This window comes from Lissotriton helveticus, chromosome 3_1 (genome assembly GCF_964261635.1).
Source record: "Lissotriton helveticus chromosome 3_1, aLisHel1.1, whole genome shotgun sequence".
NCBI lineage: Eukaryota > Metazoa > Chordata > Amphibia > Caudata > Salamandridae > Lissotriton > Lissotriton helveticus.
Genome location: NC_136061.1, coordinates 243,349,099 through 243,371,992, shown reverse-complemented (window position 1 = coordinate 243,371,992; position 22,894 = coordinate 243,349,099). Strand labels below are relative to the sequence as shown.

The window sequence follows — 22,894 nt, the reverse complement described above, 5'->3', positions numbered from 1 at the left end:
GTGGGCTCCGGGGTGACACCCTCACAATCACAGTGGGAAGGGGATATGGACATCGCAATGATAGCCGAGAAGGCGGTTTACACACATAGGGGTTGCCCCAAGAAGTGGATGTGGATATGGGGGAAGTGGAATGAAGCCAGAGGGAACTTTTGTGAACCACCACGTACAGAGCTCACACTTGAGAACAGTCCATGAGAGACGAGGTCCCTGGAATGGCCAATGGATTTATGAGGTTGACGGGAATGAAGGGAGGCGGGTGGGGTGATGTAAGGGGTATTTACTGTAGATGTAATGTCCTAGAACCATACAATGTGAATGATGCGGAGCCGTTTATTCTCGACTACTGTAACTGGAGAAGACTACTTGATTGATTTGTTATCGCTGCTTGATAAAATGAAAATAAAAATTGTTTTAAAAAAACGGGGGGAAAAACGTCAACTTCCCTTGAGTTTTCAAATTAAAAAAATCTTTTTGGGTTAAAGATCAACTACTCTGGTGAAGCAGAACACTTTTCTTTTTCACCATTATAAAATATAGATAGCATTTCATGCAGAATCTATGCTAACAGATATCGTCCCCTCTTAACTTTTTTGACTCCAAGATTAAATAACAAACACAAGACTAATCAAATTTGGATGGTGGGCAATATCTACAAACTTGGCAAGATAAAAGATCAGAAACAGGTACTTCTCAGGATAGGAAAGGTATGCACTGGTTTGCATTAGATTCTCTTTAATTGAAAAGCATCTTCCGTACCTTGTCAGAAAATGGCATTTCAAGAAGAATTTACTTACCTTTGGTAATGCTTTCTGGGGCTGCTCCAACCTCAGATTCCCCAACTTTAGAATATTATAGATCTGGAAATTCGTTTTAGCAATGCTCTCAGCCTGCTGGTAAATGGTGCCATGTGGCTCATACTGCACTAGAAGTGAAGGAGCAGAGACGGATGTAAGCACCACCCCTGCGCAATGATGTCAGTCTTATTAATCTTTCTCCTTCTGCACCCTCAGAGACAGAGCGAATTCAACAAATTACAGGTGACAATGTGCCAAAACCTAACATAGAACCTTATTAGGTTGTCCAAGAGTCCGCTCCACAACACAGGAGGGGAGACAGCACTGAGGAATCTGTGGTTAGAAAGTCGCCACAAGAAAGCGCATTACTGTGTTAAGTAACTTTTTCTTCCAATTGATACTTCTAACTGCAGGTGCTTCATGTTTTACAGCAGTGTTTTTTGTGAATGTGTGCCCCGACATCCAGTAGTAGCCTTCCAGACATACAGACACAGCACCTCCTTGCCAAAATGTTATAGTGGCATCTGCCCCAATGGAATGTGCCTGCAGGCCTTCTGCGAGCTCCATGTTAGCCATAAAATATCAAAGTTTGGTCACAGTGACCCCCACAAAGAACTGAACATCTACATGATGGTCTTTCATAGTGTTAATGTAAAAACTTGCAGCTCTCTTAGGGTTAAGGCAATGAAGACTCTACTACTCTTTCGAGGGATGTGGTGAACTGTGGAATGACAAATTGTTTTGGAGGAATATATGCTTGGGCCCATCAGAAAGTACAATAATTTAAAGAGGGCATTCAAGCAAGAATAAAAAGTTAGAAATGCGGACATGTAATACTTAACTACAGCCACTGCAAGGCTGTAAGATCAAATAAGATCCTGCCACCTACTGGCCGAATACGGTCCCCCAAGGAAAAATCCAAGGAGCCTGGGACATGCTGCACCAGAAGCAGAGGATATAGAGGATTGTTGCCCTTGGTGTTCTGCACGGCCTCATCTGCTGCAATGTCCCCTACAGCTACAAAAGGCCTGGGTCGGCTGCTGAACAGACTGTAATACCTGCCGCTGTCAATATACTGAGCCCAGCAAATAGCCCCCTAACTTCTGATATTGTTTTTGGAATTTAAAGGACGGCAAGAGCACCCTATTTAGGTGGTCGTAGAACCACTGTCCTTAAATCTCCTCAGGGGAGAATCAGCCTCCACTTTGAAGAGTCTACAGCTGTCAAACAACATGTCCACTAGTGACGCCTGGACATCCCCCAAGAATCCAGTCGCACACATTTACGCAAACATGGCAAAGCACTACGTTTGTGCCTATGGCACGGGTCTACACTGTCTGTTATGTCAATGCCACTGCACAGAACAAACTTTTCTGCATCTTACCTTCTTAAGGCCTGGAGAACAAAATGGCACAGTTGTCCTTAATAGATATGAACAGGACTAGCTTTCACAGCCATGTTGGGGTTTTTTTTCTTGTTTTTTTTTGTGTCCTCATATTTCGCCCTTGGTGACCAAATAGTAGCACGTGGAGATGAACTTACAGTCACAGATAGACTGGTAGGGGCTCTAAGTGGAGCAGCACAGGTTGCCCCTCAGTAAGTAGTGCCAAACTCCAACTACACCACTTTGGAACAACCGTCAGGGTCACATGCTGCATTCATATACCCATTCTTATACCGATGTCAATTTTATTGGGTATAAACAAACGTGGAAAAGGGTGCCAAGCAGCGTAATCATTGGACCTTGGGGGGAAAAAAAAAAAAAAAAAAACCCATGATCGATTAACGAACCATTACCAATTTAGTAACAACCAGAAATTTCTCTTGCGTGAGTTGCCTGATCTTAAGAGGTCCAACTTCGATGTTTGTAGCACAGAAGTGCACCAGCCCAGCAAGGTAGGAGGTAGCGGATCCTTCCATCTCCTACATATTTCCCTCCTGGCCAACAAAATACCATAGAAAAGACAGCCATGTTGGTTTAAGACACCAACAAGGGTATAGAATGCTCTTGGAAGTTGTGCCAAGATATGATATTGGATGGGACCACACCCCTCATGAGACCCTAGATATGGCAGAGGCAGCCAGAGAATTAGGCAAAACAATTTAGACAGATATCCTTTTGAGATGGCAATTTGAGTTGGCAGATTTATAAATATTTCACATTTTTGGATAAGGTCATGATTTCTATCAAAAAGGTTTAGGTCCAAACTTTTTGCATGAGATGGACATGTCTGGGGCACTCCCAGAGAGGTCAGGGCCACAAGAAAGGCATTGAGTGGCAAGCTCAACAAAATGTCAAGGGACCCTTTACCTTCAAGAGATGGTGCTGGCTAAGGATTCACACCATGCAAGTTTCAGCAGTATCTTGGGCAGCAATGGAGGAAGATATTCTTGTGAGAATTCTTTATTGTTCTCTTTGCCAATAATGGGACAGTTGACCCAATTTATACATAACTTGAGATGCAAGGATGAATTGAACTGTGACATTTTGCAGGACACAGAGGCAAGAGATGAGACCACCAGACCAGACAATGTAAGAAAAAGGAGGACAAAGAAGCTACTCTCAGGACAGTCTTGACTCCAAGGACGTTCTAGAGCAATGCATTTCTGGCAGAGAAGTAGAAGCAGGACAAAAGAATTGGTTCCAAGATCAACCTGCCCAAGTTTAAAGCAGGTTAGTCTACAGACATTTCATAATGAATATCATCCACTTTTGCAGGGAAATCCTTCTGGAGGGTGGATGAAATGACCGTTTGGACCTCAAGGTACCAGACACCTCCACAGTTCATCTGAATACGGTAGCCATTTCAGTTTGTAGCTCTACCTTTCAGAATGTCCTCAACCCTTTCGTTATAAATCAAACCGTTAAGGCTGGTAATGGAATTCCTGACGACCAGGCGAGATATCTTGATAGGCTACCTAGAGGCTATCAAAATTGCTAGTCAGGATTATTAGTCGTGGTAGGGAAAAGTAGCCATTTCCTACTAGAGGATTCATGAATTGTAGTAAATATGGATAAGTCAGGCCTAATTTGGAAATAATTTGGCATTCCAAGGTGTCAACATAACTGCAGTGTATTCAATATATAAACTTACTCAAAATAAAATGGCAAAAATAACCAGAACTTGAGAAAGGACAATATTTAATTGCCAGTAGGAGCAACTGGTGTGCTTTTAGTGTCAGCGATTTAGGCAATATTGACAGGATCACTTCATATTAAGGCCCCTCTGAGGTTAAATGCTAAGCCCCTCTGGAAAGGTTTTTCCTACACCAAGTGAAAATAGCTATCAGAGAAGGCCAGTACAGACAGCCAACAATAGCTGGATCATATGGAAGCATAGATCAACACTAGGGCAATCTTTGCAACAACTCACATTTTGATTCTGGTTCTTTATGTAAGGGGAACATCCTTTGGCACAGTGTGGTGTACCCTTAATGGCAATATGATACACCAATCACATAGACGTCAAGAAGTCCAAGCTGCTAGCGAAGTTGGCCAAAGACCGTTAGCATTTATACACTGACCGAGATCTTTTAGGGAAGAAGATTATAGTCACAAATTTTAATGCCAGGTACTCCCCAGCAAATATAAATTGTATACATTGCTGTTCCATACTTTGGCAAACAGACTGTGTCCAGGAAAGACAGATCAGTAGACCTTCAGGCTGAACCCCTCCGTTCCCAAAATTCTTTTGCTGGACACCAGACCCAGGATTCAGGAATTTGGGAAAACAACCAATTATGCTTATTGCCCTTTGCAATGATATTTAGGGTAACCGCACTGGTGAGGAGACCAGGGGTAATCATGAAGGCGTCAAAGTTTCAAATATGTTTTGCAGTACTTCTTTAGGACTCTCTAATCTATCTCTTCCACTTTCCATCAATTCTGATGGACCATATTGGTTGACCTGATCTCCTGATGTTGAACACACCCTGTACATACAACAGGTGGCATGGGTGATTACTATGTCTGTCAACCAGGCTTTTTCCCTCATCTTGAATGCAGCAGGAACGGTCATACGAGTTACTTACCTTCGGCAACAATGTATCTGGTAGAGACTATTCTAGCAGCAGATTGCTTCACGTAGAATTATCTCCAGGTGTGAGACTGGATCCGGAAAACTTGCCACAGCAACCCTGTGCGCTGGGGGCGGGGCGACATCACGCGACTCCGCCCAGGAGTCTTCCGCGTACGTGACATCAGCGAGGTCACATAAGACCCACCCCGCGCGCATACGTCAGTTTTCTTCGGAGAACTTTTCCGCACCACAACGCGGAGCCCCCAGACAAAAAACTGTGGGAGCTTGGGAACAGCGTGCGAAAGAGTAGAAAAAGGAGAGACAAACGACACCAGAAGAAAGAACAGAGCAGAGCCCCGAGCAGCCAGATGACCCCTATTCGGAGGTAAGCAGAGGGGCCAGAACCCTCAGCAGCAACAAAAAGGGAAGGGAGGGAAGGACAGAGATGGAAGGTAAACCCCCTCAAACCTGGAGTAACCAGAGCAGCGGGGCACGGAAGCACCGTAACCACATCCTCAAAGGACCCAAGCGGAGGAATGAACCGCGACCAGACGGAGCCACCCGTCAGGAGCAAAAGAAGGTACTCACAGGAGACACAGCCCCCCCCCCGACCAGGAGGCGAGTACCGAAGACCAACCCAAGGGTCATCGCTGAACGGGAAGGAAGGGTGGGCCGTGAAGGAATCTGCAGCTAGAATCGTCTCTACCAGACACATCGTTACCGAAGGGAAGCAACTCGTACATTCGATAGAGACTACTAGCCGCAGATTCCTTCATGTAGTATAGATACCCTAGCAATACTCACAGGGAAGGAGGGTCTGTGAAAGGCCCCCACCAGCCTCGACGGTAGAGAAGGTCCCACAGGGAACCAGATCTGCGGCCAGAAGAGAAATGTCATCCCCTCCAGGCAAGAGTAACCCCCACAAGGGGAACACCACCAACCCCAGAGGGTGTATGAGGAAAGGGAGACTGAAGAGGCCTGTACCCTCACAGCAGAAGAACCAAAGGCAAGGCTAGAGAGGCAGAAGCACCTCACTCCCTCACAAGGCAACAAAGCTTCCATCTAATGCCAAGACAGGAAGAGGAGGAAGAAGAAGCCCAGAGATCCCAAGGAAAAGAGGCTCTCTTCCAGATGGAAGGCAACAGGCCAGCCAGGACAGCGCCAACAGTCATAAGCTGCCAAAAACAATTAAAACAGCCCGGGGCCCTGCAGACCGGGCAGTCTACGACTGACAAGGGAGCACTCCGAATCACTCCAGCCCTCAGGACAGGAAGGCGAAAAAATGTCCGGCCACAACACTACGAGGGGCCCCGCACCCGACCTCAAAAAGCAAAAGCAACATACAGAAACGCCATGGAGAACCGTCACTCGAAGGCGACCAGAACTCCCTAGCAGAGCACACGCTATATAAAGCTACCACTACCCCACATAGGGTACGTTAAGTCCCAAGATATGGGAACCCTCTTTGGAAGAACTTCAGCAGCAGAGGAAAAAACAAAAGGGCCACGGGAAAAAACACCCCTGCAGAAGACTTAACAAGCAGCCCAAGCAAAGCAGAAGGCCTAATCTCAGGGCTGAGTCTGCGCAACAACTCCAGCAAAACACACACATAGGCAACAAAGGGCCGTACAGCAGCCAACAATGCCAAAGTCCCAAGGATGACTCAATGGCCAGAAAGCACACTCCACAGACAGAACAAGCGGCCTAAGGCGGCCCAGAACCAGCCCAACTCAGCAGTCACTGAGGAGGGGAAGGATGGCGGAGTCAGCCGTGGCATGAAAGAACAGGCTGCCGTCAAACGGAAGATCAATGAGCCGCTCCCGAATGTTTTCAGGGAGCACGCCGTCCCGAAGCCAAGCATGGCAACAGAGGGCAACTGAGGAAGCCATGGCCCGGCCCAGTACCGCCGAGATGTCGAGAGCGGAGCGGAGAATAAACGCTGCTAGCTCCCTGCCATCCAAAGCATGATGCCCTAAGTCCACCTGGACCGTCTCATGGGAGGCTGCGGATCCCAGTGACTCAGCAGAGTCCCACAAACAAGAGGATGCCCTAGCCAAAACACACAAGGTGTTAAGAGCCCGCAGGGCAGTGCTGGTCGAGGCGAACATGTTTCGCCCCCAAGAATACAGCCAGCGAGCCTCCCGGGACGGTGGAGTCAATAGTGGCGGCAGGGAGGGAAAGGCTGTCCGCAAACGCGGCCTGGCAGCAGAGGGGTGGAAGGAAAGGCACACCGGGTCACGCGGTGCCGGAAGATGCCGGTGCAGAAGGTGCTGAGGCACCGGATCACCAGAGGCGGGCCGCCTCCAAGCCCCAGTTAGGGAAGAAAGGAGCGACCCCTCAAAGGGAAGTAAGATCTCCCTCCCACCAGAGCCCTGGTGGAGAATCTCCAAGGGATGGTCCGCCAGAAAGAAAGCAACTGCGTCACCCATGCACAGAATGCCCAAGGCCGTGGACACCGTGTGAGCAAAGGCCACACCCACTCCCATAGGTCCCCGCGGTGGAGAAAGCAGCTCCTTCGTGGGCGACGGCTGCAAACTAAGGCGGCTGTCCCCAAAGCAAAGCGGGACAGGCAAGGGCCAGACCTGGAAGTCAGAAGGAGCCAAAGAATGAGGGACCTACCGCCCTTCCAACGAACACCTCTGCCTCAGGAAAGACTGGGAGCCGCCCTTCGACGACACCGATGAAAAGGATACCACGCGGCGACCAGTTTCCGGGGAGGACGACACCAAAATACAGCCCGGGCCGGACTGGGAACCAAAACCGTCCCTGACAAAATGCTCAGCCGCACGGACCCCCCCCCCCCCCTCTATCCGGCCCTGATACAGCCTGCCTCTGGAGAAGACAGAGCATTCGAAGACTAATCCGCAGCACGACTCCTGCGCGGAGCCACCTGAGGCAGAACGTCGGCACCACCCGGCGTCACCGGACAGGGTTCGTCCCAGTCACACCGCATCCAGGACCAAAGTAGAGCCGGAGCCGAACCGGCCTCGGGCCGGCACCGGAGCGACTCAGACTTGACCCCCGCCGAGGCAGCCGCCTGCGCGGAGGAACAAGAAGGGCCTAGGGAGTGACACGAAGTTCTCAGACAGCCCCGGTGACCTCCCGCGACACCACAGGGACTCCTGCAGTAGTTTGCTGCGAGGCAGAGACACCGTGGTCTGAAGGAGGTGCCCCAGAGGAGCCGCACCCCAACAGCACCACATCCTCCAAGCCAAGATCCGAACCAGGCGGCGCCGCAGATGGCCCCGCGCAAGGCAAGGGATCCGCTGACGCCCCAAGAAGGTAAGGAGAAGGGAGGCGCTAGGGGGCGCACAGCGGTATGGCTGCCTGACATGCAGCTCCGCCGGGCGATCACTCGCAATGTGATCCATTGCCGCTAAAAACCCACCATCCCTCACAACGCGAATACCAAAATAAATGGGAAGGCAGGGAGCGTAAACGGATCCGTATTGCTGCGGTGTCCGCTCCCGCAGTGAAGGTATATTCCGTTTTACAGCGCAGAGGACCGGGACTGCCTGACAAGATGGCCGCCAGCAACCGACGTCGCCTGAGACTACAGCGCGGGGCTCGAGGCTGACTGCCAGAATAGCCCGAAATTCACAGCCGGAGGTGAGCGAGTACTGCCCAACTCAGCGTTGCTGCTCTAAGGTGCCGTTGTCAGTGAAAACGCCGACAGAGCAGAGCTTATCCCCGGCCGGATGCCTGACAAGATGGCGGCGCCTCTTGACGAAATGGCGGGCTCTTTGTAATGAAGTTAGCGGGCTACTGATGAGCTCCTCGCGCTGCCGGACCTGCGATGTTCAGTGGAGGACTAAAGAGCGCCCCAGCATGTGGATTCTGAGTCTGGGGGTGACATCACGCTAGCGCCCTGTTCCCACCCGCACTCACGTCTTGAGAAATAGATTCCCTCTGCGCTGGGCGCTAGCAGGTGCTTTGTGGGGCTGGTGGCGAAGCAGAGCACCCCACTGATGTGACCAACGCTACCCGGACAACGTTGGGCTGCTCCTGGACCGCCGCTGACTACACGCAATTCAACATCGTCACATTCTGGCGCAGATTCGACGAGTGGTGCCCAGGACGGACGCAGACCGGTCCCCATTTGCTGCTGCGGGCTCTCGCTGTCGGGGAACCACGGCGACACCGGTAAGAGTCACGAGGGCGACTGGACCCGCACGGAAGAAAGTACAATCGCCGGCCACTATCATGGGGAAGCCGGACAAGCAGCAGCAGAAACTTACTTTCGACAACAGGAGAGCGTCGAAACCTGCAGAGGATTTGGCAGAACCCGGAGGCTCTTCAGAATCGCCGCCAACCACTAACATGGAGAAGATTCTTTTGGCCATCCAATCGAATCTTCAAGATATTAATGGCAAATTGGACAATCTGACGTGCAGGATGGATGGAATGGCGGCTCGACAAGAAAAACATGGCGAACGACTGGATGAGGCCGAAACGAGGTTATCGGCTGTAGAGGATGAGGCACGTACGTCCACCACGAAATGCACCGGAATGGAACGGATTCTACAGGTGATAAGAGCGAAGGAGGAGGATTTGGAAGCGCGCTCCAGGCGTAACAACGTGCGTATCGCGGGCCTGCCGGAATCGACCAACACAGGCCGTATGGAGCACTACGTAGAGGGGTTGTGCAAGGATATCTTTGGGACGGAAGCCCTGTCGCAGATCTTCATTGTGGAAAGAGCCCACAGGTCGCTAGGCCCCAAACCACCGCCCGGTGCTACACCCAGACCAATTGTGGCGCGCATCCTCAACTATCGTGACAGGGACACGATCCTCCGGCTTGCAAGGGAGAAGGGCAGAATCACCCACCAAGGCAACACTCTGGAGTTCTACCCCGACCACACAGTCGCTGTTCAACAAGCACGCAAAGAATACGCGACAGTGAAGGCAAAGCTGAGAGAGTTGAATATTGTATACTCTATGTTATACCCTGCCCGCCTTCGAGTAGTATGGAAGGAACGGGCGGTTATACTGGCGACACCCAAAGCAGCCCTTGACTTTGTTAAGACAGCACAGCGTGAGGCGAGATCGCCATCCCAAAACGATCAGAATAGAGACTCGGATTGATACGGCATGAGGAATGCATCGCAATACGGCGGCGAGGGCTTCCACTCGGATGGCCGCTGTGTTCTACTACTGCACTGCGAGAAGCGGCCGGTTACGAATCCACCAGAGGTGAGGTGTATGCGTTGCCATGTGCCACTGGAAATCGGTCAGGAGGGGGGGGGGCGGGGTTGTCGAGGACTGGACTACACCCCTACACTGAACAATAACTGCTACCCGTGGCTGGGCCTTGTTGCCACGCTTCACCTCAGGATAGTTGGCACGTCGTGGGTGGTGATAAACCTTAGAACGTTGAGTAACACCTCAAATTGCAGGGCATGGACAAATGGAAATGCAATGCGTCTGTAAGTTGCTGATTATCGAACTCTATATAGCCGGACAGTGGAGATGTGTGGGGGGCGTATTAATGTAGCATTCCTAGGTCACATCCCATCCATGGGTTCATGCCCATCGCTACGTATGGCTATATCTCCTGTATTACTGCTCCACTGCCTGCGTCTAAAAGTGGGATGCGGAAGGGTTGGAGGGCCAAAGGGTTAATGGACACACACACTGCGACTATCCCGATTCATACTAGTATCGCCCGCACCTGTACACCGGGTGAAAGTTGTGCCTCTGGCGGTCCTCCATGAGGGTAATACCCGACATGAGTTATGCTATGAGCACTAAGTTGTTGTTTAATTGGTTGAAGGGAATGTGCTCTGAAGGGATATGGCTTCGGCAGGTTGGGTATGCTGGAGTGGGTGGGATGAGGGATGGGGGGGTTGTTGACTGTTTGGAAAGACCGATAGTATCACAAATGTACACGTTATTCGGATATACACTGAAAGGTGTGGTGAATGTAACTTACGATGACTTTGATGAATGGAGTATAGCTCCGGGTGTGTTCTTGGAGAATACAGGTATGAGTGGTATTATGTCATTTGAGGAACACAGGTTCTAGTACCACAGGCAGACACGGTTTAAACGTTCTTACTTGGAATGTGCGGGGTCTCTCGCGCCCTCAGAAAATTAGACAGGTATTTGCCAGCCTCACTAGATGGAATATAGATGTAGCTTTCCTGCAAGAGTCACATCTAGCGCCGAACACTCACGCTACATTGGGGTCGAGATGGGCGAGTTCCTCCTATAGAGCCTCATACTCATCTTATTCAAGGGGGGTGATAATATTGCTCAAGAAGGGGATCGCCTTTGAGGAGAAGCACGTACTACAGGACCCCACTGGCAGGTATGTGCTGGTGACGGGTACACTGAGGGGCCAACACATAACTCTCCTTAATGTATACGGACCAAATATTGATGCACCGGAGTTCTACCGTGAAGTTTGGGGCCACTTACAGACACATGCGAGCACGCACATACTATGCGGGGGAGACTGGAATGTGACATTGCAGGACGGCCTAGACCGCTCTTCCCAATCTGTAGAACACCACAAACAGTCGAGACAGATGGTGGGTCACATGTTAGAGGACTTGGCGCTAGCGGATATCTGGAGACTGCACCACACGAACGACCCAGGCGCTACACACATCACAACATTACACAATAGCTGGTCCAGACTAGACTATTGGTTGGGGTCCAAGGATGTTGCTCTGTGGGCGAGAAAGGTGCAGGTACTTCCGCGCACATTATCAGACCACAACCCGGTACTATTGCAGCTGGATATCCCTCATTACACACCCCCCCCCTTTCAATGGCGTTTCAACTCCCAGGCCCTCACAGACCCTATATATGCTACCGCAGTGAATACGGCAATCAAAGACTATTTTGCTGATAATGCACAGACTACTGATGACCCAGGTCTCCTATGGGAGGCCTTTAAGGCCACTCTGAGAGGCGTCTGCATTAGCACCACCATAGGTATACTTAAAGACATCAGAAGCCAGATTCACCGCTGCGAAAACCAAATGAGGGATTTAGAACTGCGGTACGAACAAACACAGGACGTATTACTATTACCCAAATTGCGCGAACTACACTCCGAACATGCTGACTTCCTGACGTCGGAACTCAATTACCTCGATCGCAAACATACAGCCAGGGCTTTTGGCGAAGGGGGTAGACCAGGTAGGGTGCTCGCGCGTAAAATTTGTGAGGGGCGGGGGCAATCGGCTATACTCCGTATCACATCCGGGGATGGCATGCTCCGTACGCAACCCACGGACATAGTGCAATGCTTTGTGGATTCCTACAGTGCGCTATACCAATCTCGACCCATAGCTACGGCAGATGAAACATACGCGTATTTACATGATGTGGCAATTGGCTGGCTGTCGGATGCCCACAGGGAATATCTGGCTCGGCCAATCACAGTAGAGGAAGTCACTGAGGTAATCGCCTCACTCCCCAACGGCAAGGCGCCGGGCCCCGACGGGTACACAGCCGAATTTTATAAAAAATTTGTTGACATCCTTGCCCCACACTTGGTGGCTATGTATGGTGCTTCCTTTGATAACGGATCGCTCCCTCCAACACTGCGGGAGGCGCTGATAATAGCACTCCTCAAACCTTCCAAGGATCCTGAGAACTGCGACTCCTACAGACCCCTATCCCTCATAAACGTGGACTCGAAAATTCTCGCAAAACTGCTAGCCGTTAGGCTAACCCCTCTGATGACACGTCTAGTGCTGCCGGACCAAGCGGGATTCGTTCCCACTAGATCCACCTCACACAATACCAGATCCCTGTTTGCGCTAGCACATTACCTGAAGCCCTCGGTTAGGGCGGCGGCTGTGCTACTCGACGCTGCGAAAGCGTTCGATTCCATTGAATGGAGTTATATGTTACTTATCCTCAACAGAATGGGTTTCCCTAAAAGATTTGTCCAGTGGATCACCTTACTGTATACTGCACCGAGTGCGAGGGTCCGCATCAATGGCTATGTTTCAGCCCCTTTCGATATTGGGCGAGGTACGAGGCAGGGCTGCCCCCTGTCACCTCTACTCTTCGCGTTGGCGTTAGAACCACTAGCGTGCATAGTGCGTCAAAATTACAAGGAATCGGCATTGCAATTTGTTTCCAGGCCGCTACATATATCACTCTACGCAGACGATATGCTGCTGTACGTACGGGATCCGGGGGTGCATCTGAACCCGCTGCTTCGGGAGTATATCCGATTTGGGGGACACTCGGGATTAACTATTAATTGGTCCAAGTCCTCACTCATCCCTCTCACTGACGCCACCGTTTCTTTTGAAGTGGACTACCCACTAGAATGGCAACGAGACCCGATCCGCTACCTAGGGGTAATGTTTCACAGGGATCCTGACGAAGTGCTGCGCGCGAATTATGGTGTGGCCCTCTCCAAACTTGAAGACAAGGTCCATAGATGGATTCACTTACCATTATCTATTGCTGATCGTATAGCGATCGTAAAAATGAACATACTGCCTAAGTTATTGTACCTTTTTAACAACATACCTATTACACCTCCCCCAGAGATCTTCCGTCGCATAAAATCCCTGGTTCTAACGCTGATATGGGCAGGTAAACAAGCTCGGATTGATCTACAGACACTAACACTCCCGATTGCGCAGGGCGGATTCGGGGTGCCTGATTTTCTTCTGTATTACCTCTGTGCTCAGGCACAGTATGCAGCCTATTGGTTCCATGAGGTTCCCTTTATCACACACGTGGCCATTGAGGAGGGGGATGCTCATCCTGTCCCCCTATCTGGGATATTGTCGCACAAACGACCGCCGCTTCACACGAAAGACATTAACACGGTAGACACAACAATCAAAGCCTGGCACAAACTGGGGCAATTGGCTCACAAAACCCCATTATATGCTCCGGACATGCCCCTACGGAACCATCAGGCTTTGTCGGTCACTAACGAAAAAGTGGGGATATCTCTACTGCACAAAGTCGGGATCAACAAAATGTCTGATGTGTTTCAAGAAGGCAAATTTTTGGGCATTTCCGACTTGGCCTATATTCAGAATCAGACTCCCATGTTTAGATTCACATACTACAGACTGACGAGGGCATTGCGGGAACACTACCCATCATTTCCAGCAGAACCTGACGCCCTAACACCTTTGCAAATGCTGATCACTACGGCAGACCTCTCTCACCTGGTGTCCCGACTGTACACTGCTGCACAAACTGATATAGCAGGGCACACACACAAGGCTAAGGCAAGATGGGATGTGCTTTTGGACAATCCATTGTCAGACACAGAATGGTGCAGCGCATGCGCACTAACACAGATACTGACACCAAATGGGAATCTGCGGATTATTCATTTCAAGTTCTTACACCAAGCATATTACACTCCTGTGAAAATGCATAAATTTGGGCTACGAGAGGGAGACAGATGTAAGCGTTGTAATGGGGAAGGTGCGGATTTTGTACACCTGGCATGGCAGTGTGCGAGAGTGGCTGATTACTGGACGGAGGTTACTGCCGCACTCACGATAATGTTAGGGGGTGAGGTGAAATGCACCCCGCAGATCTGTCTACTAGGTATTATACCACAATTCAGGGCGCTGAAGAAGAAATTTTGTGCCGTCGCCTTGTTGTTAGCCAAAAGACAGGTGGCGCAATGTTGGCACAGCCGCAAGGTACCAACCACGAAAGTGTGGCTGCATGATATGTCCACATGTCGAGATAGGCTCCAAACATACGAAGAGGACTTACCAGCTAACTCGAAACCCAAGGACATGTGGGGATTCTTAACAAATTATCTGAACTCCTTGCAGGACACCGGGGAAGACTAGCGGATACACTGAGGGTGCTGGAATGAGTGCTGTCTAGAATGAGAGTTGGAGACGACCGTGGGCTACACTAAGGACATCGAGACACGATCTCACTCACTGTATAGGGTGTGCATGTGGATACAGTTAGGTCTTAAGTTGGGGAATGTTGTTCCTTTACTGTTTATGACATGTAAAATGTAAGACTCAGACTGTCAGCGTGCTATGAGGCCTACGACAAACATACGTGTAAGAAACGCTGAACATAAACGTTTTGAACAATCAATATGGTATGGCGGGCCGGCCTCCGGGTTGTAGGCTCATGCTGTGTCACTTGCTTTTTGTGAATAAAGGTCTTACAAAAAAAAAAAAAAAAAAAAAAAAAAAAAAAAAGAAGGTAAGGAGAAGGAGACGCCAGCGAGGCCTGCAAAGCCGCCGCGTATGTCTCCATCTGGGCTCTCGACACCCCAACACCAGGAAATGGTGGATAGGACGACACGCGGGCCTCATCACCTGCCGAGAGCCCACGCCCCCGGGGACAAACTGCAACACTTGCCCACCGGGGAGCGACGCTCATGTGACAACAGAGAAGTGGGAGGACGACGACCACGGCCGTGTCTGAAGCCGTCCGCCGAAGCAGACCGAGGGGAGGACGTAGACCTGGAGAGCCGCAGCGAGAGAAGTTTCATCCAGCGCCTCGACTTGGGCTTTAACTGTTGGCACGCTGCACAACCAGGCCGCACAATCAGTGGTGCCGTGATCCTCCCCAAACACCACATTGAAATGAGGTGAGGGTCCGTCGCCGACATAAGACGACCACACAAAATGCAAGTCTTGAAGCCCGAAAGCATTCGCACACTGTTCCACAAAAAAAAGGGACAATAGAAGGAAAAAGAAGAGACAATGTAAGGAAAAAGGAGGGTCCAAACAAGCCCGTAGTAAGGACCAGATCCGCGTTGCACGGGGAGATGTAAAAATGGTGGGTCTTATGTGACCTCGCTGACGTCACGTACGCAGACGACGCCTGGGCGGAATCGCGTGGTATCGCCCTGCCCCCGGTGCGCAGGGATGCTGTGGCAAAAGGTTTCCGGATCCAGACTCACGCCTGGGATAATTCTACGTGAAGTAATCTGTGGCTAGTAGTTTCTATCAGATAAGAGATGCAGATCAGCTTAGAAGTGCTTTTGTAGTTGGTTTCTGGAAAAGAGCTTCAAACCGGTAGGGTCAGATATAGTGCACATCTTGTTCGAATTATCAGAGAAAAGACTTGCATGCGAAATTAGCAATTCTTTCTGGTCTGACATTTTAGCTGTGCTCTTAAAAATGGCATGCCAAAAGGGAAACCACCACAGAGATGCAATGTGGTTAAGCGTGGGAAATATATGTGCACCGAAAACAAAGGTATTCTCAATTGTGAGGTATCAACAGGGTACTCTGCTTGCTCTTGAATTGGGCCCCGAACCAGGGTCTCTTATGAAAGATATGTTGGCAAAGATAGTGATGTTTTTGGACGGACCTGGTATTCTGCAAGCGGAAGTCTGGTGTAAGGGTGTTTAGTTTAGCAGGCAGGATGTTTACAACGTTCACTACTGCCCAAAGCACACAATCCAATAGAAGCTCCTATCCCATTCTTTTCAGACAATCTAGAAGTGAGTGTTGTACGGTGCTTAAAGACATACATAGGGATGACCAGGCAGGGAAGGCTTGGATACCACTCATCCTCTGATTTCAATCAGGAAATATTTTACTTGAATTTTCATCCCTGACAATAGCTAGGTAGGCTTGGCAGGTAATGCAGGAAACTGGCACGGATGTCTTCAGTTACAGGGCACACTCAGTACAAAGTACAAATTACTTTTCTAATGGAAGGTAGGATGTATCACCTACCAGGTCGCCAGACTGATCAATTGAGTCTACCTTTAACGATTTTAGTTCTACGCCTATGGTGGACATACCTCACTAGTAGTACGTTTCGAGTACGCATAATTCTCACTTCTGGTCCTGAAACACAGTAAGAAATATTATAGTGATCTTCAGCGTGGATCATTCCACCAACAAGTAAGTATAGGATACCCATACCTGTTACGAGTCTCTCAATCCAGTAGAGGAGAAATGTTACACTGCTTGTTGCTTATACTGTAGAATGGTAGTCATTGGTATGTATCATCATTACACTTACTGAATGGCGTATCTTCCTGATCAAGCAAGATTTGGTTGTGTTTATCTGAATAGGGCTTGAAGATATAGGAAATGACTGATGGGTTGCTCTACTTTTCTGATATCAGGACAGAACAAATCTGTCAGGTTGGCAGCATTTTGGAGCTTTAATGCAAAGAAAGAGGATGTATGTAGAGTATACTGGGTCGTGAGCACAGATAAAATGCTTTGTTTGGGTGTCTGAGCTCAGTGATATCTATTCCAAATTCCAGAGAAATGTAGATTTGTGTTGGGACTTTTAGCGGTTGTGTAAATAAAAAGATGCAAATGCCACCTTGTCCTTTATAGGGTACATACTTCTCTTCTCAAAAGAAATCAGTTGCTCTTTCATAGTTGTGTGGCATATATTAGTAATACTGTTTTGTGGATGGTGTGGATATAAATCTTCAATGGGATACTTTGGAAATAATTACATTCCAAGTAGCTAGCATTACACATAAATGTACAATCCTCAAATAAATAAATAAGGAGGGGCATGATTTATCTAATAATAGAATGATCATAACAACCCAACAGTCTGTGTCATAGAGGAGGGCAGGGGCTCTCCGGGAAAATGATTGAGAATTTACTAAAACTATTATAAAAGGATTCATGATTATGTTTAAGTAATTAGACAGATTGGAAATTCATTACAATATATTCACAATTGTACTTTTTCTAATGAAGTAATAAACACTTTTAACTGTGACAATTTTGATTTAGGATCGGAGTGATGCTTTTTAAGGTTTTCAAAATAAGTTGAGCATTTTTTTGTCATCCATGTTGTTCTTCTTTCACTCGAATTGTGGATAATGCTCGAAGTAAACATCTTTACTGACTTGATTTTGCCATCTGTACTAGATTTACATTACTTTTTTTATATTATGCTGGTGCTTCTTTCCAAATAATAAACTTTTTGTAAATTGCAATGATTTGCACAGTACTTCCATAGGTATTCTGGCAAGGTCCACGTTCTTAAAATAAATACAATGGGTTCTGGTTCCATAAGCAACTAGCTAAGGGTGGTTACATGTAGAGAAATTCAAGCAGCATTGCATAGAATCAAAATGCTAAATAAAAAAACTATTTTGTGCAACAATAGAGAAGACTGTCAAGTGCTAATGTGGCATCTGTGCGACTACTGAGACCTGTAGGCTAAGAGTTTTTCAACAAATAAAACATAGTTTCTCTTTCTCCTCACCAAAGGTTAGCAACTGTAAAGCCTTGGGACATACCAGACCTGGGTGCCATAGTGACATGTTTTATGGTGGCACCTTGTCACCATATTTGTTCCTAGGTTTATAGAAGATTTTCAAAAAAATTGAAAAATTAAAACAAGATTTAGTAAACAAATGATTTTTCCCTATACGTTATTTTTCGACAGGGCCAACAACCCATCTTAATTCATACCATTCAGAACGGAGCTGCAGTGTTTAAAATATACACATACTTTTTTTAAAGTAAAGCCCACTCACCGTGCAGAAGTCTTTTCAGTTTCGAACAATCCACACTGATGTATTGAATTAATTCAATATCATGAATGTCAATGTTTTCTTCTGAACACTGAGTCAGTTCTTGTAATCTAAACAGTATAAAGGACAAAAGCATTGAGTTACCTGCAGTTACTTCACCATCTACCTGCATGCAGTAAGTACTATAGTTAGGACATGCTTTGTCTGTGTATTAAAGGAGTACTGCACCTGACATGTTACCAGCTATTTAAATTGGAGTCTCTACTGACACAATCGAGCACTACCATACTGCTGATCAACATGCACACACTCACCAAGAACTACTTAAGCGTAGCACTACCTAGAAACCACAGTCGTTTCCATGCAGGCTATATAGCCTTATAGATAAAGAGGAAGTGAATGGCAGACAATCAGCAACGATCGTAGTTTCTCATGTAAAAGTAGGAATACTACCGGGATACAAGAAGGATTTGGCTGTAACAGAGACAAACCATTTTTACAGTCAATTAGCCAATGAAGGAGATACTAATAATGTCAGATCATTTTATCCATTTGACAGTTGAACTCTGATTTAACATTTTGCAACCGTCCACTGCGGCATACAGCAATGGGTCAGTTCACTTAGTCTGCTGACTCTCTTGCACTGTGAATAACAATATTTTTCCTGATCACAAGTGCACATCTGCCTAAAAAGAGTATACTTCTGTACCAGGCCTGGTGGGCCAATACTTTACTTTGTCAATTATCTTTACTTTACATTCTTTTTTAGGTCGTGTGTGTTTAAACAGGTCTGCAGGCTACAGTAATTCAAAGCCAACATAATTTTTTCCTGGCACTAATTAGAAGTATATTTACCTGTGTAGTGCATTATAATGAAAAAGTGCTCGCATGCCTATTCCAAGTACATTCGCATGCAAGAAAGCATTGTTATTTTATTCAATTTTTGTACCAAATGCTGCCAATAAAAACATAAAAGAAATAAATGGTGACAGCTTGGTAAGGTCAGACCTACTGGCTTTGCCAAAGTATGTTTTCCTTTATTCTATGATGGCATTGTGGGCTAATTACTGCTAATGTCTTTGCATGTTACATTTTCTTCCCTGGCTCCTGGAATGTCCCAGATTGTGTTCAGCTCAAAGAATGCAAAACCATACACCAAATGCAAAATATGTAACTGATTGTTTACAAATATTTGTATATTAATTTCTTAGCTGGATTTTTCCCATAAAGCTGCCCGTCTGATAACTGTTAGTTAATTCAATTCTGAATTGTCTGCATTTTAAAATACTTCCCTATTATTTCATAAGTACAGAAGGTAGAGTTGGATACTACTGTATATTAACTACACATCTATTATCAACATTGTAATTTTCATTAAAAAAACCTGTAGAGAAATGGAATGCTTTTTCATACTTCCCAAAGTACTGCTTCTTCATAAAGAAACAGAGGAGTAACAAGCGAACCATTAAAACTGCTCTAGTCGGCGATGCAGATAATATTTTGAAGAGGATTTGGATGTTGAGAGACGTTTTAGCAATATTAAAGAAAGAAATCTCATTTGGCGAGTATGTGCGAGTTAAAACATACTGTTATAAAAAATAAGCATTTTGTTTTAATGTATTCCTTAGACCTAGCAATTCATTTCAGAAAAGATTCATATTCTAAAGCTGTAGCACCAGAGATTTATGTGAAGTCCTCAATTTCCATTCTCTCCTATGTCATCTTCGGTCTATGTATGCAGCCCCTCAAAGTCCTCCATGGTAGTTAACGCATGACACCCAACTATGATAAACTTCGCTTACCCCGCATGCGAAACAGCGCATGTTATTACAATGCGGTCATTACAATGACCACGTTATTACATCGCATGCCATTACAACGCAAGCCGTTACAACGACTTGCTGTAGGGGGACAGGTGTTCCCTACTGTTGCACAAACTGGAGTTGGAATAGTAAATTATACTATTCCAACATCCAGCACCCTCCCTACAGCAAGTCGTTTTAATGGTAATCAATGTAACAACGCGGTCGTTGTAATGACCATGTTGTAATGGCATGCGTTCGAAATTCATACATTATAACATGGCCTATTCCCTAACTACACAGCAAGGGATGACAATGACTACGTCAAACTGCCTACACTTAACAATATGGAACTTCCAAGGAAGCGTCCCAGCTGAAACTTGTCTCTAAGTCTCTCAACAACTGACATGCTTAAATGTACGCATTAAGAGAATCCAAAGCACAGTGCTTACAATCTCATACACAAAGTCAAACCTTGAGCCCCGAAAACCGGTTTCAGACTTCTGTTGTAAGTCCAGGTGTACTTTCAATTAAGTTGGGGGGGCGGAGGGCTTGGAAACTCTGGAACAGGAGTTCCTAAGTCGATGTGTCTTTGAAGAATGTCTTCATGCAGCCCACCCTCAGACCATTTAATAAACTGGGCCACATTTCACCCACTTAATGTACATTGGATTGGGAGCCAGTCTATGTCTTTATCTTCAAGATCAGCTGTATCACATACAAAAAAAGAACTGATCATCACTCCTGGCTCTGCCTAGTTGCATCAGAACTGAATGACAGCCACGTAAAAAAAAAAAAAAAAAAGAAAGAAAAGCGCACACTTACACTATCTTTGCACCCAGATTGCGTACTACTATCCTTCTACACAAAAAGCTTGCCTTTTTTACTGGTGCAGTCCAATCAGGAACCAAAAATCCCAGTGGTGGGTTACTCCTGTGGGCGTTCAGGCAATGACCGTCCAGAAAACAATCCCCATAACAATGAGTGTATGAAGTTGAAGTTACTGCACCACTCCTGACCCCCTGATGAGGGGGTAAAATGGACCATATATGAGGAGTTGGTAGCCTGTGCTCAAAAAGAACATGCACTAAAAGTTTAAGTTGCCATTAAAAATCCTAATTTGGAGAACAAACCTTCCATACAAGCCTAAGACAGGTGATGATCATTGTACTCATCTTCAAGACATTTATTACTTAATGTGGATCCATCAATTATTTGCATCTGTGGCTATGCACATTTAGACTATTACAAACAAAAATCCATCCCTGCAAAGAACAAATCGAATGCTGCTGAAAGACAAAGGCATTTCGAAATAACTTTCTGGAGTAAATTTATTGTTCATCTTCTCAATTAATGAACTGGTTTTCTTGCATTTGATTTTAAACTGCATTGAACTCATACACAATTATTCCGACAACATGTTTTGCCCAGCAAAGGCCAATAAGAATAGGGCTTTTCTGAGGCTGAAAATAATACAGCAATGAGGAAATTAACATTCACGAGGTTAAAGCAATAGAATAATGAAATATAACCCATGCCACGAGTGTGCCATGTGCCGACAGATTAATAACTTTTTTAATGGAGAGATTGGCTAATACTTAAAGGGACCTTTTAATGCTGAGTCTCCTATTCTTATCACCAATATCAAATCATGGCACTTCCAAATCATGGCCCCAACAGGGATCCGAGGTGCTACTTAAACGCTGCAATCAATACTTCTGGATACAGGAACTGCGCTACTTCACTCAAGTCCCTGAGTCTACAAAGCAGCACATCTAGAAGAAAACGAGCATTGGGGTCGATAGTGATAAAGATGGACTCATACAAAGGGGGAAAAAGCTTTAAAATGGAAGGCAGAAAGAGACATGGTGATAGTAAAGCGAGAGAAGGTGAAGAGAGGAAGAGGGTCCAATATAACGAAGTACAGCGAGTGAGGGGGAGGAGGCAATTAACAAAAGAGTGAAGAGAGAAAGGAAAAGGGGGTTTGTGAAAGAATGATTAACGCAGCACAGGAGGCATAGGGATGTCGGGAGCGGGAGGGGTAACGCGGAAAAGGAGGAGATACAGGGAAAGGGGGAGATTGATGGAGGGGTAAAGAATGCAAAGAATGTGGAGGCTTAGTAAATAAAGTTAAAACTTTACAACTCTGCTGTAAATTCCACCAGCTACCAGTAGTATCACTGAAAAGATGGTGCTCAGCATAATAGCATAACAAGCAGAGGGGCTGCGAACGCAAACAAATACAATTAAAAATAAATACAATGGGGGCGTGGCTACGATGGCGGCCTGAACGGACGTGCTTCGTGTGGCTCCCCGGCCCTATGCCCCATAGCACGGCGTAAGTTGCTGTAATTCCCCCAAAACCTGCCCGACCTTACATCACCGGGTTGTACCCCATCGCGACACGCTCCTGGCCGCATTTCAGCACAGCGGTGGACACCTGCACCCCACTGCGACCACCGCCTGCGAGATCAGCGCAATGGCGGCGCGGAGCTGAAGCTGCCCGGCGGAGCCTGCGACTGAGGAGCAGTCCGCGGACCTGCGACACCGACTTGCTGGAGGCGGTGAGAGACGACCGGACCCCTGCGGTGGTGGCACGATCGGCGCTGGGCGATCTGTGCATCCGGGGATCGCGCGTGGCTCCAGCGGGTCCCCGCTAATTTAGACCCCGGCTCCGGGCCTGTACTGAGGGCGGACAGGACCCCTTCCTGCGGAGGCGGGTCAGAGCGGAGCTGCCACACCTCACCTCTCGGACGACCACGGCCCGCACACTGCCCCGACCCCTCCACCTGGGGCCGTGCTCAGACGGAGAAATTTGCTCAAGGACCGGAG

General features: G+C 47.4%; 1 protein-coding gene across 8 annotated transcripts in view; it reads right to left on the bottom strand.

The window, feature by feature from the left end:
• Nucleotides 1-22,894, bottom strand: part of NF1 (neurofibromin 1) — a 2,143,703-nt gene that overhangs the window by 1,757,948 nt on the left and 362,861 nt on the right. For all 8 annotated transcript variants that reach the window (XM_078679713.1, XM_078679719.1, XM_078679717.1 and 5 more), the window contains exon 5: nucleotides 18,264-18,370. In XM_078679713.1, the coding sequence (XP_078535839.1) occupies nucleotides 18,264-18,370 (107 nt within the window). The remainder of the gene's footprint in view (nucleotides 1-18,263; nucleotides 18,371-22,894) is intronic.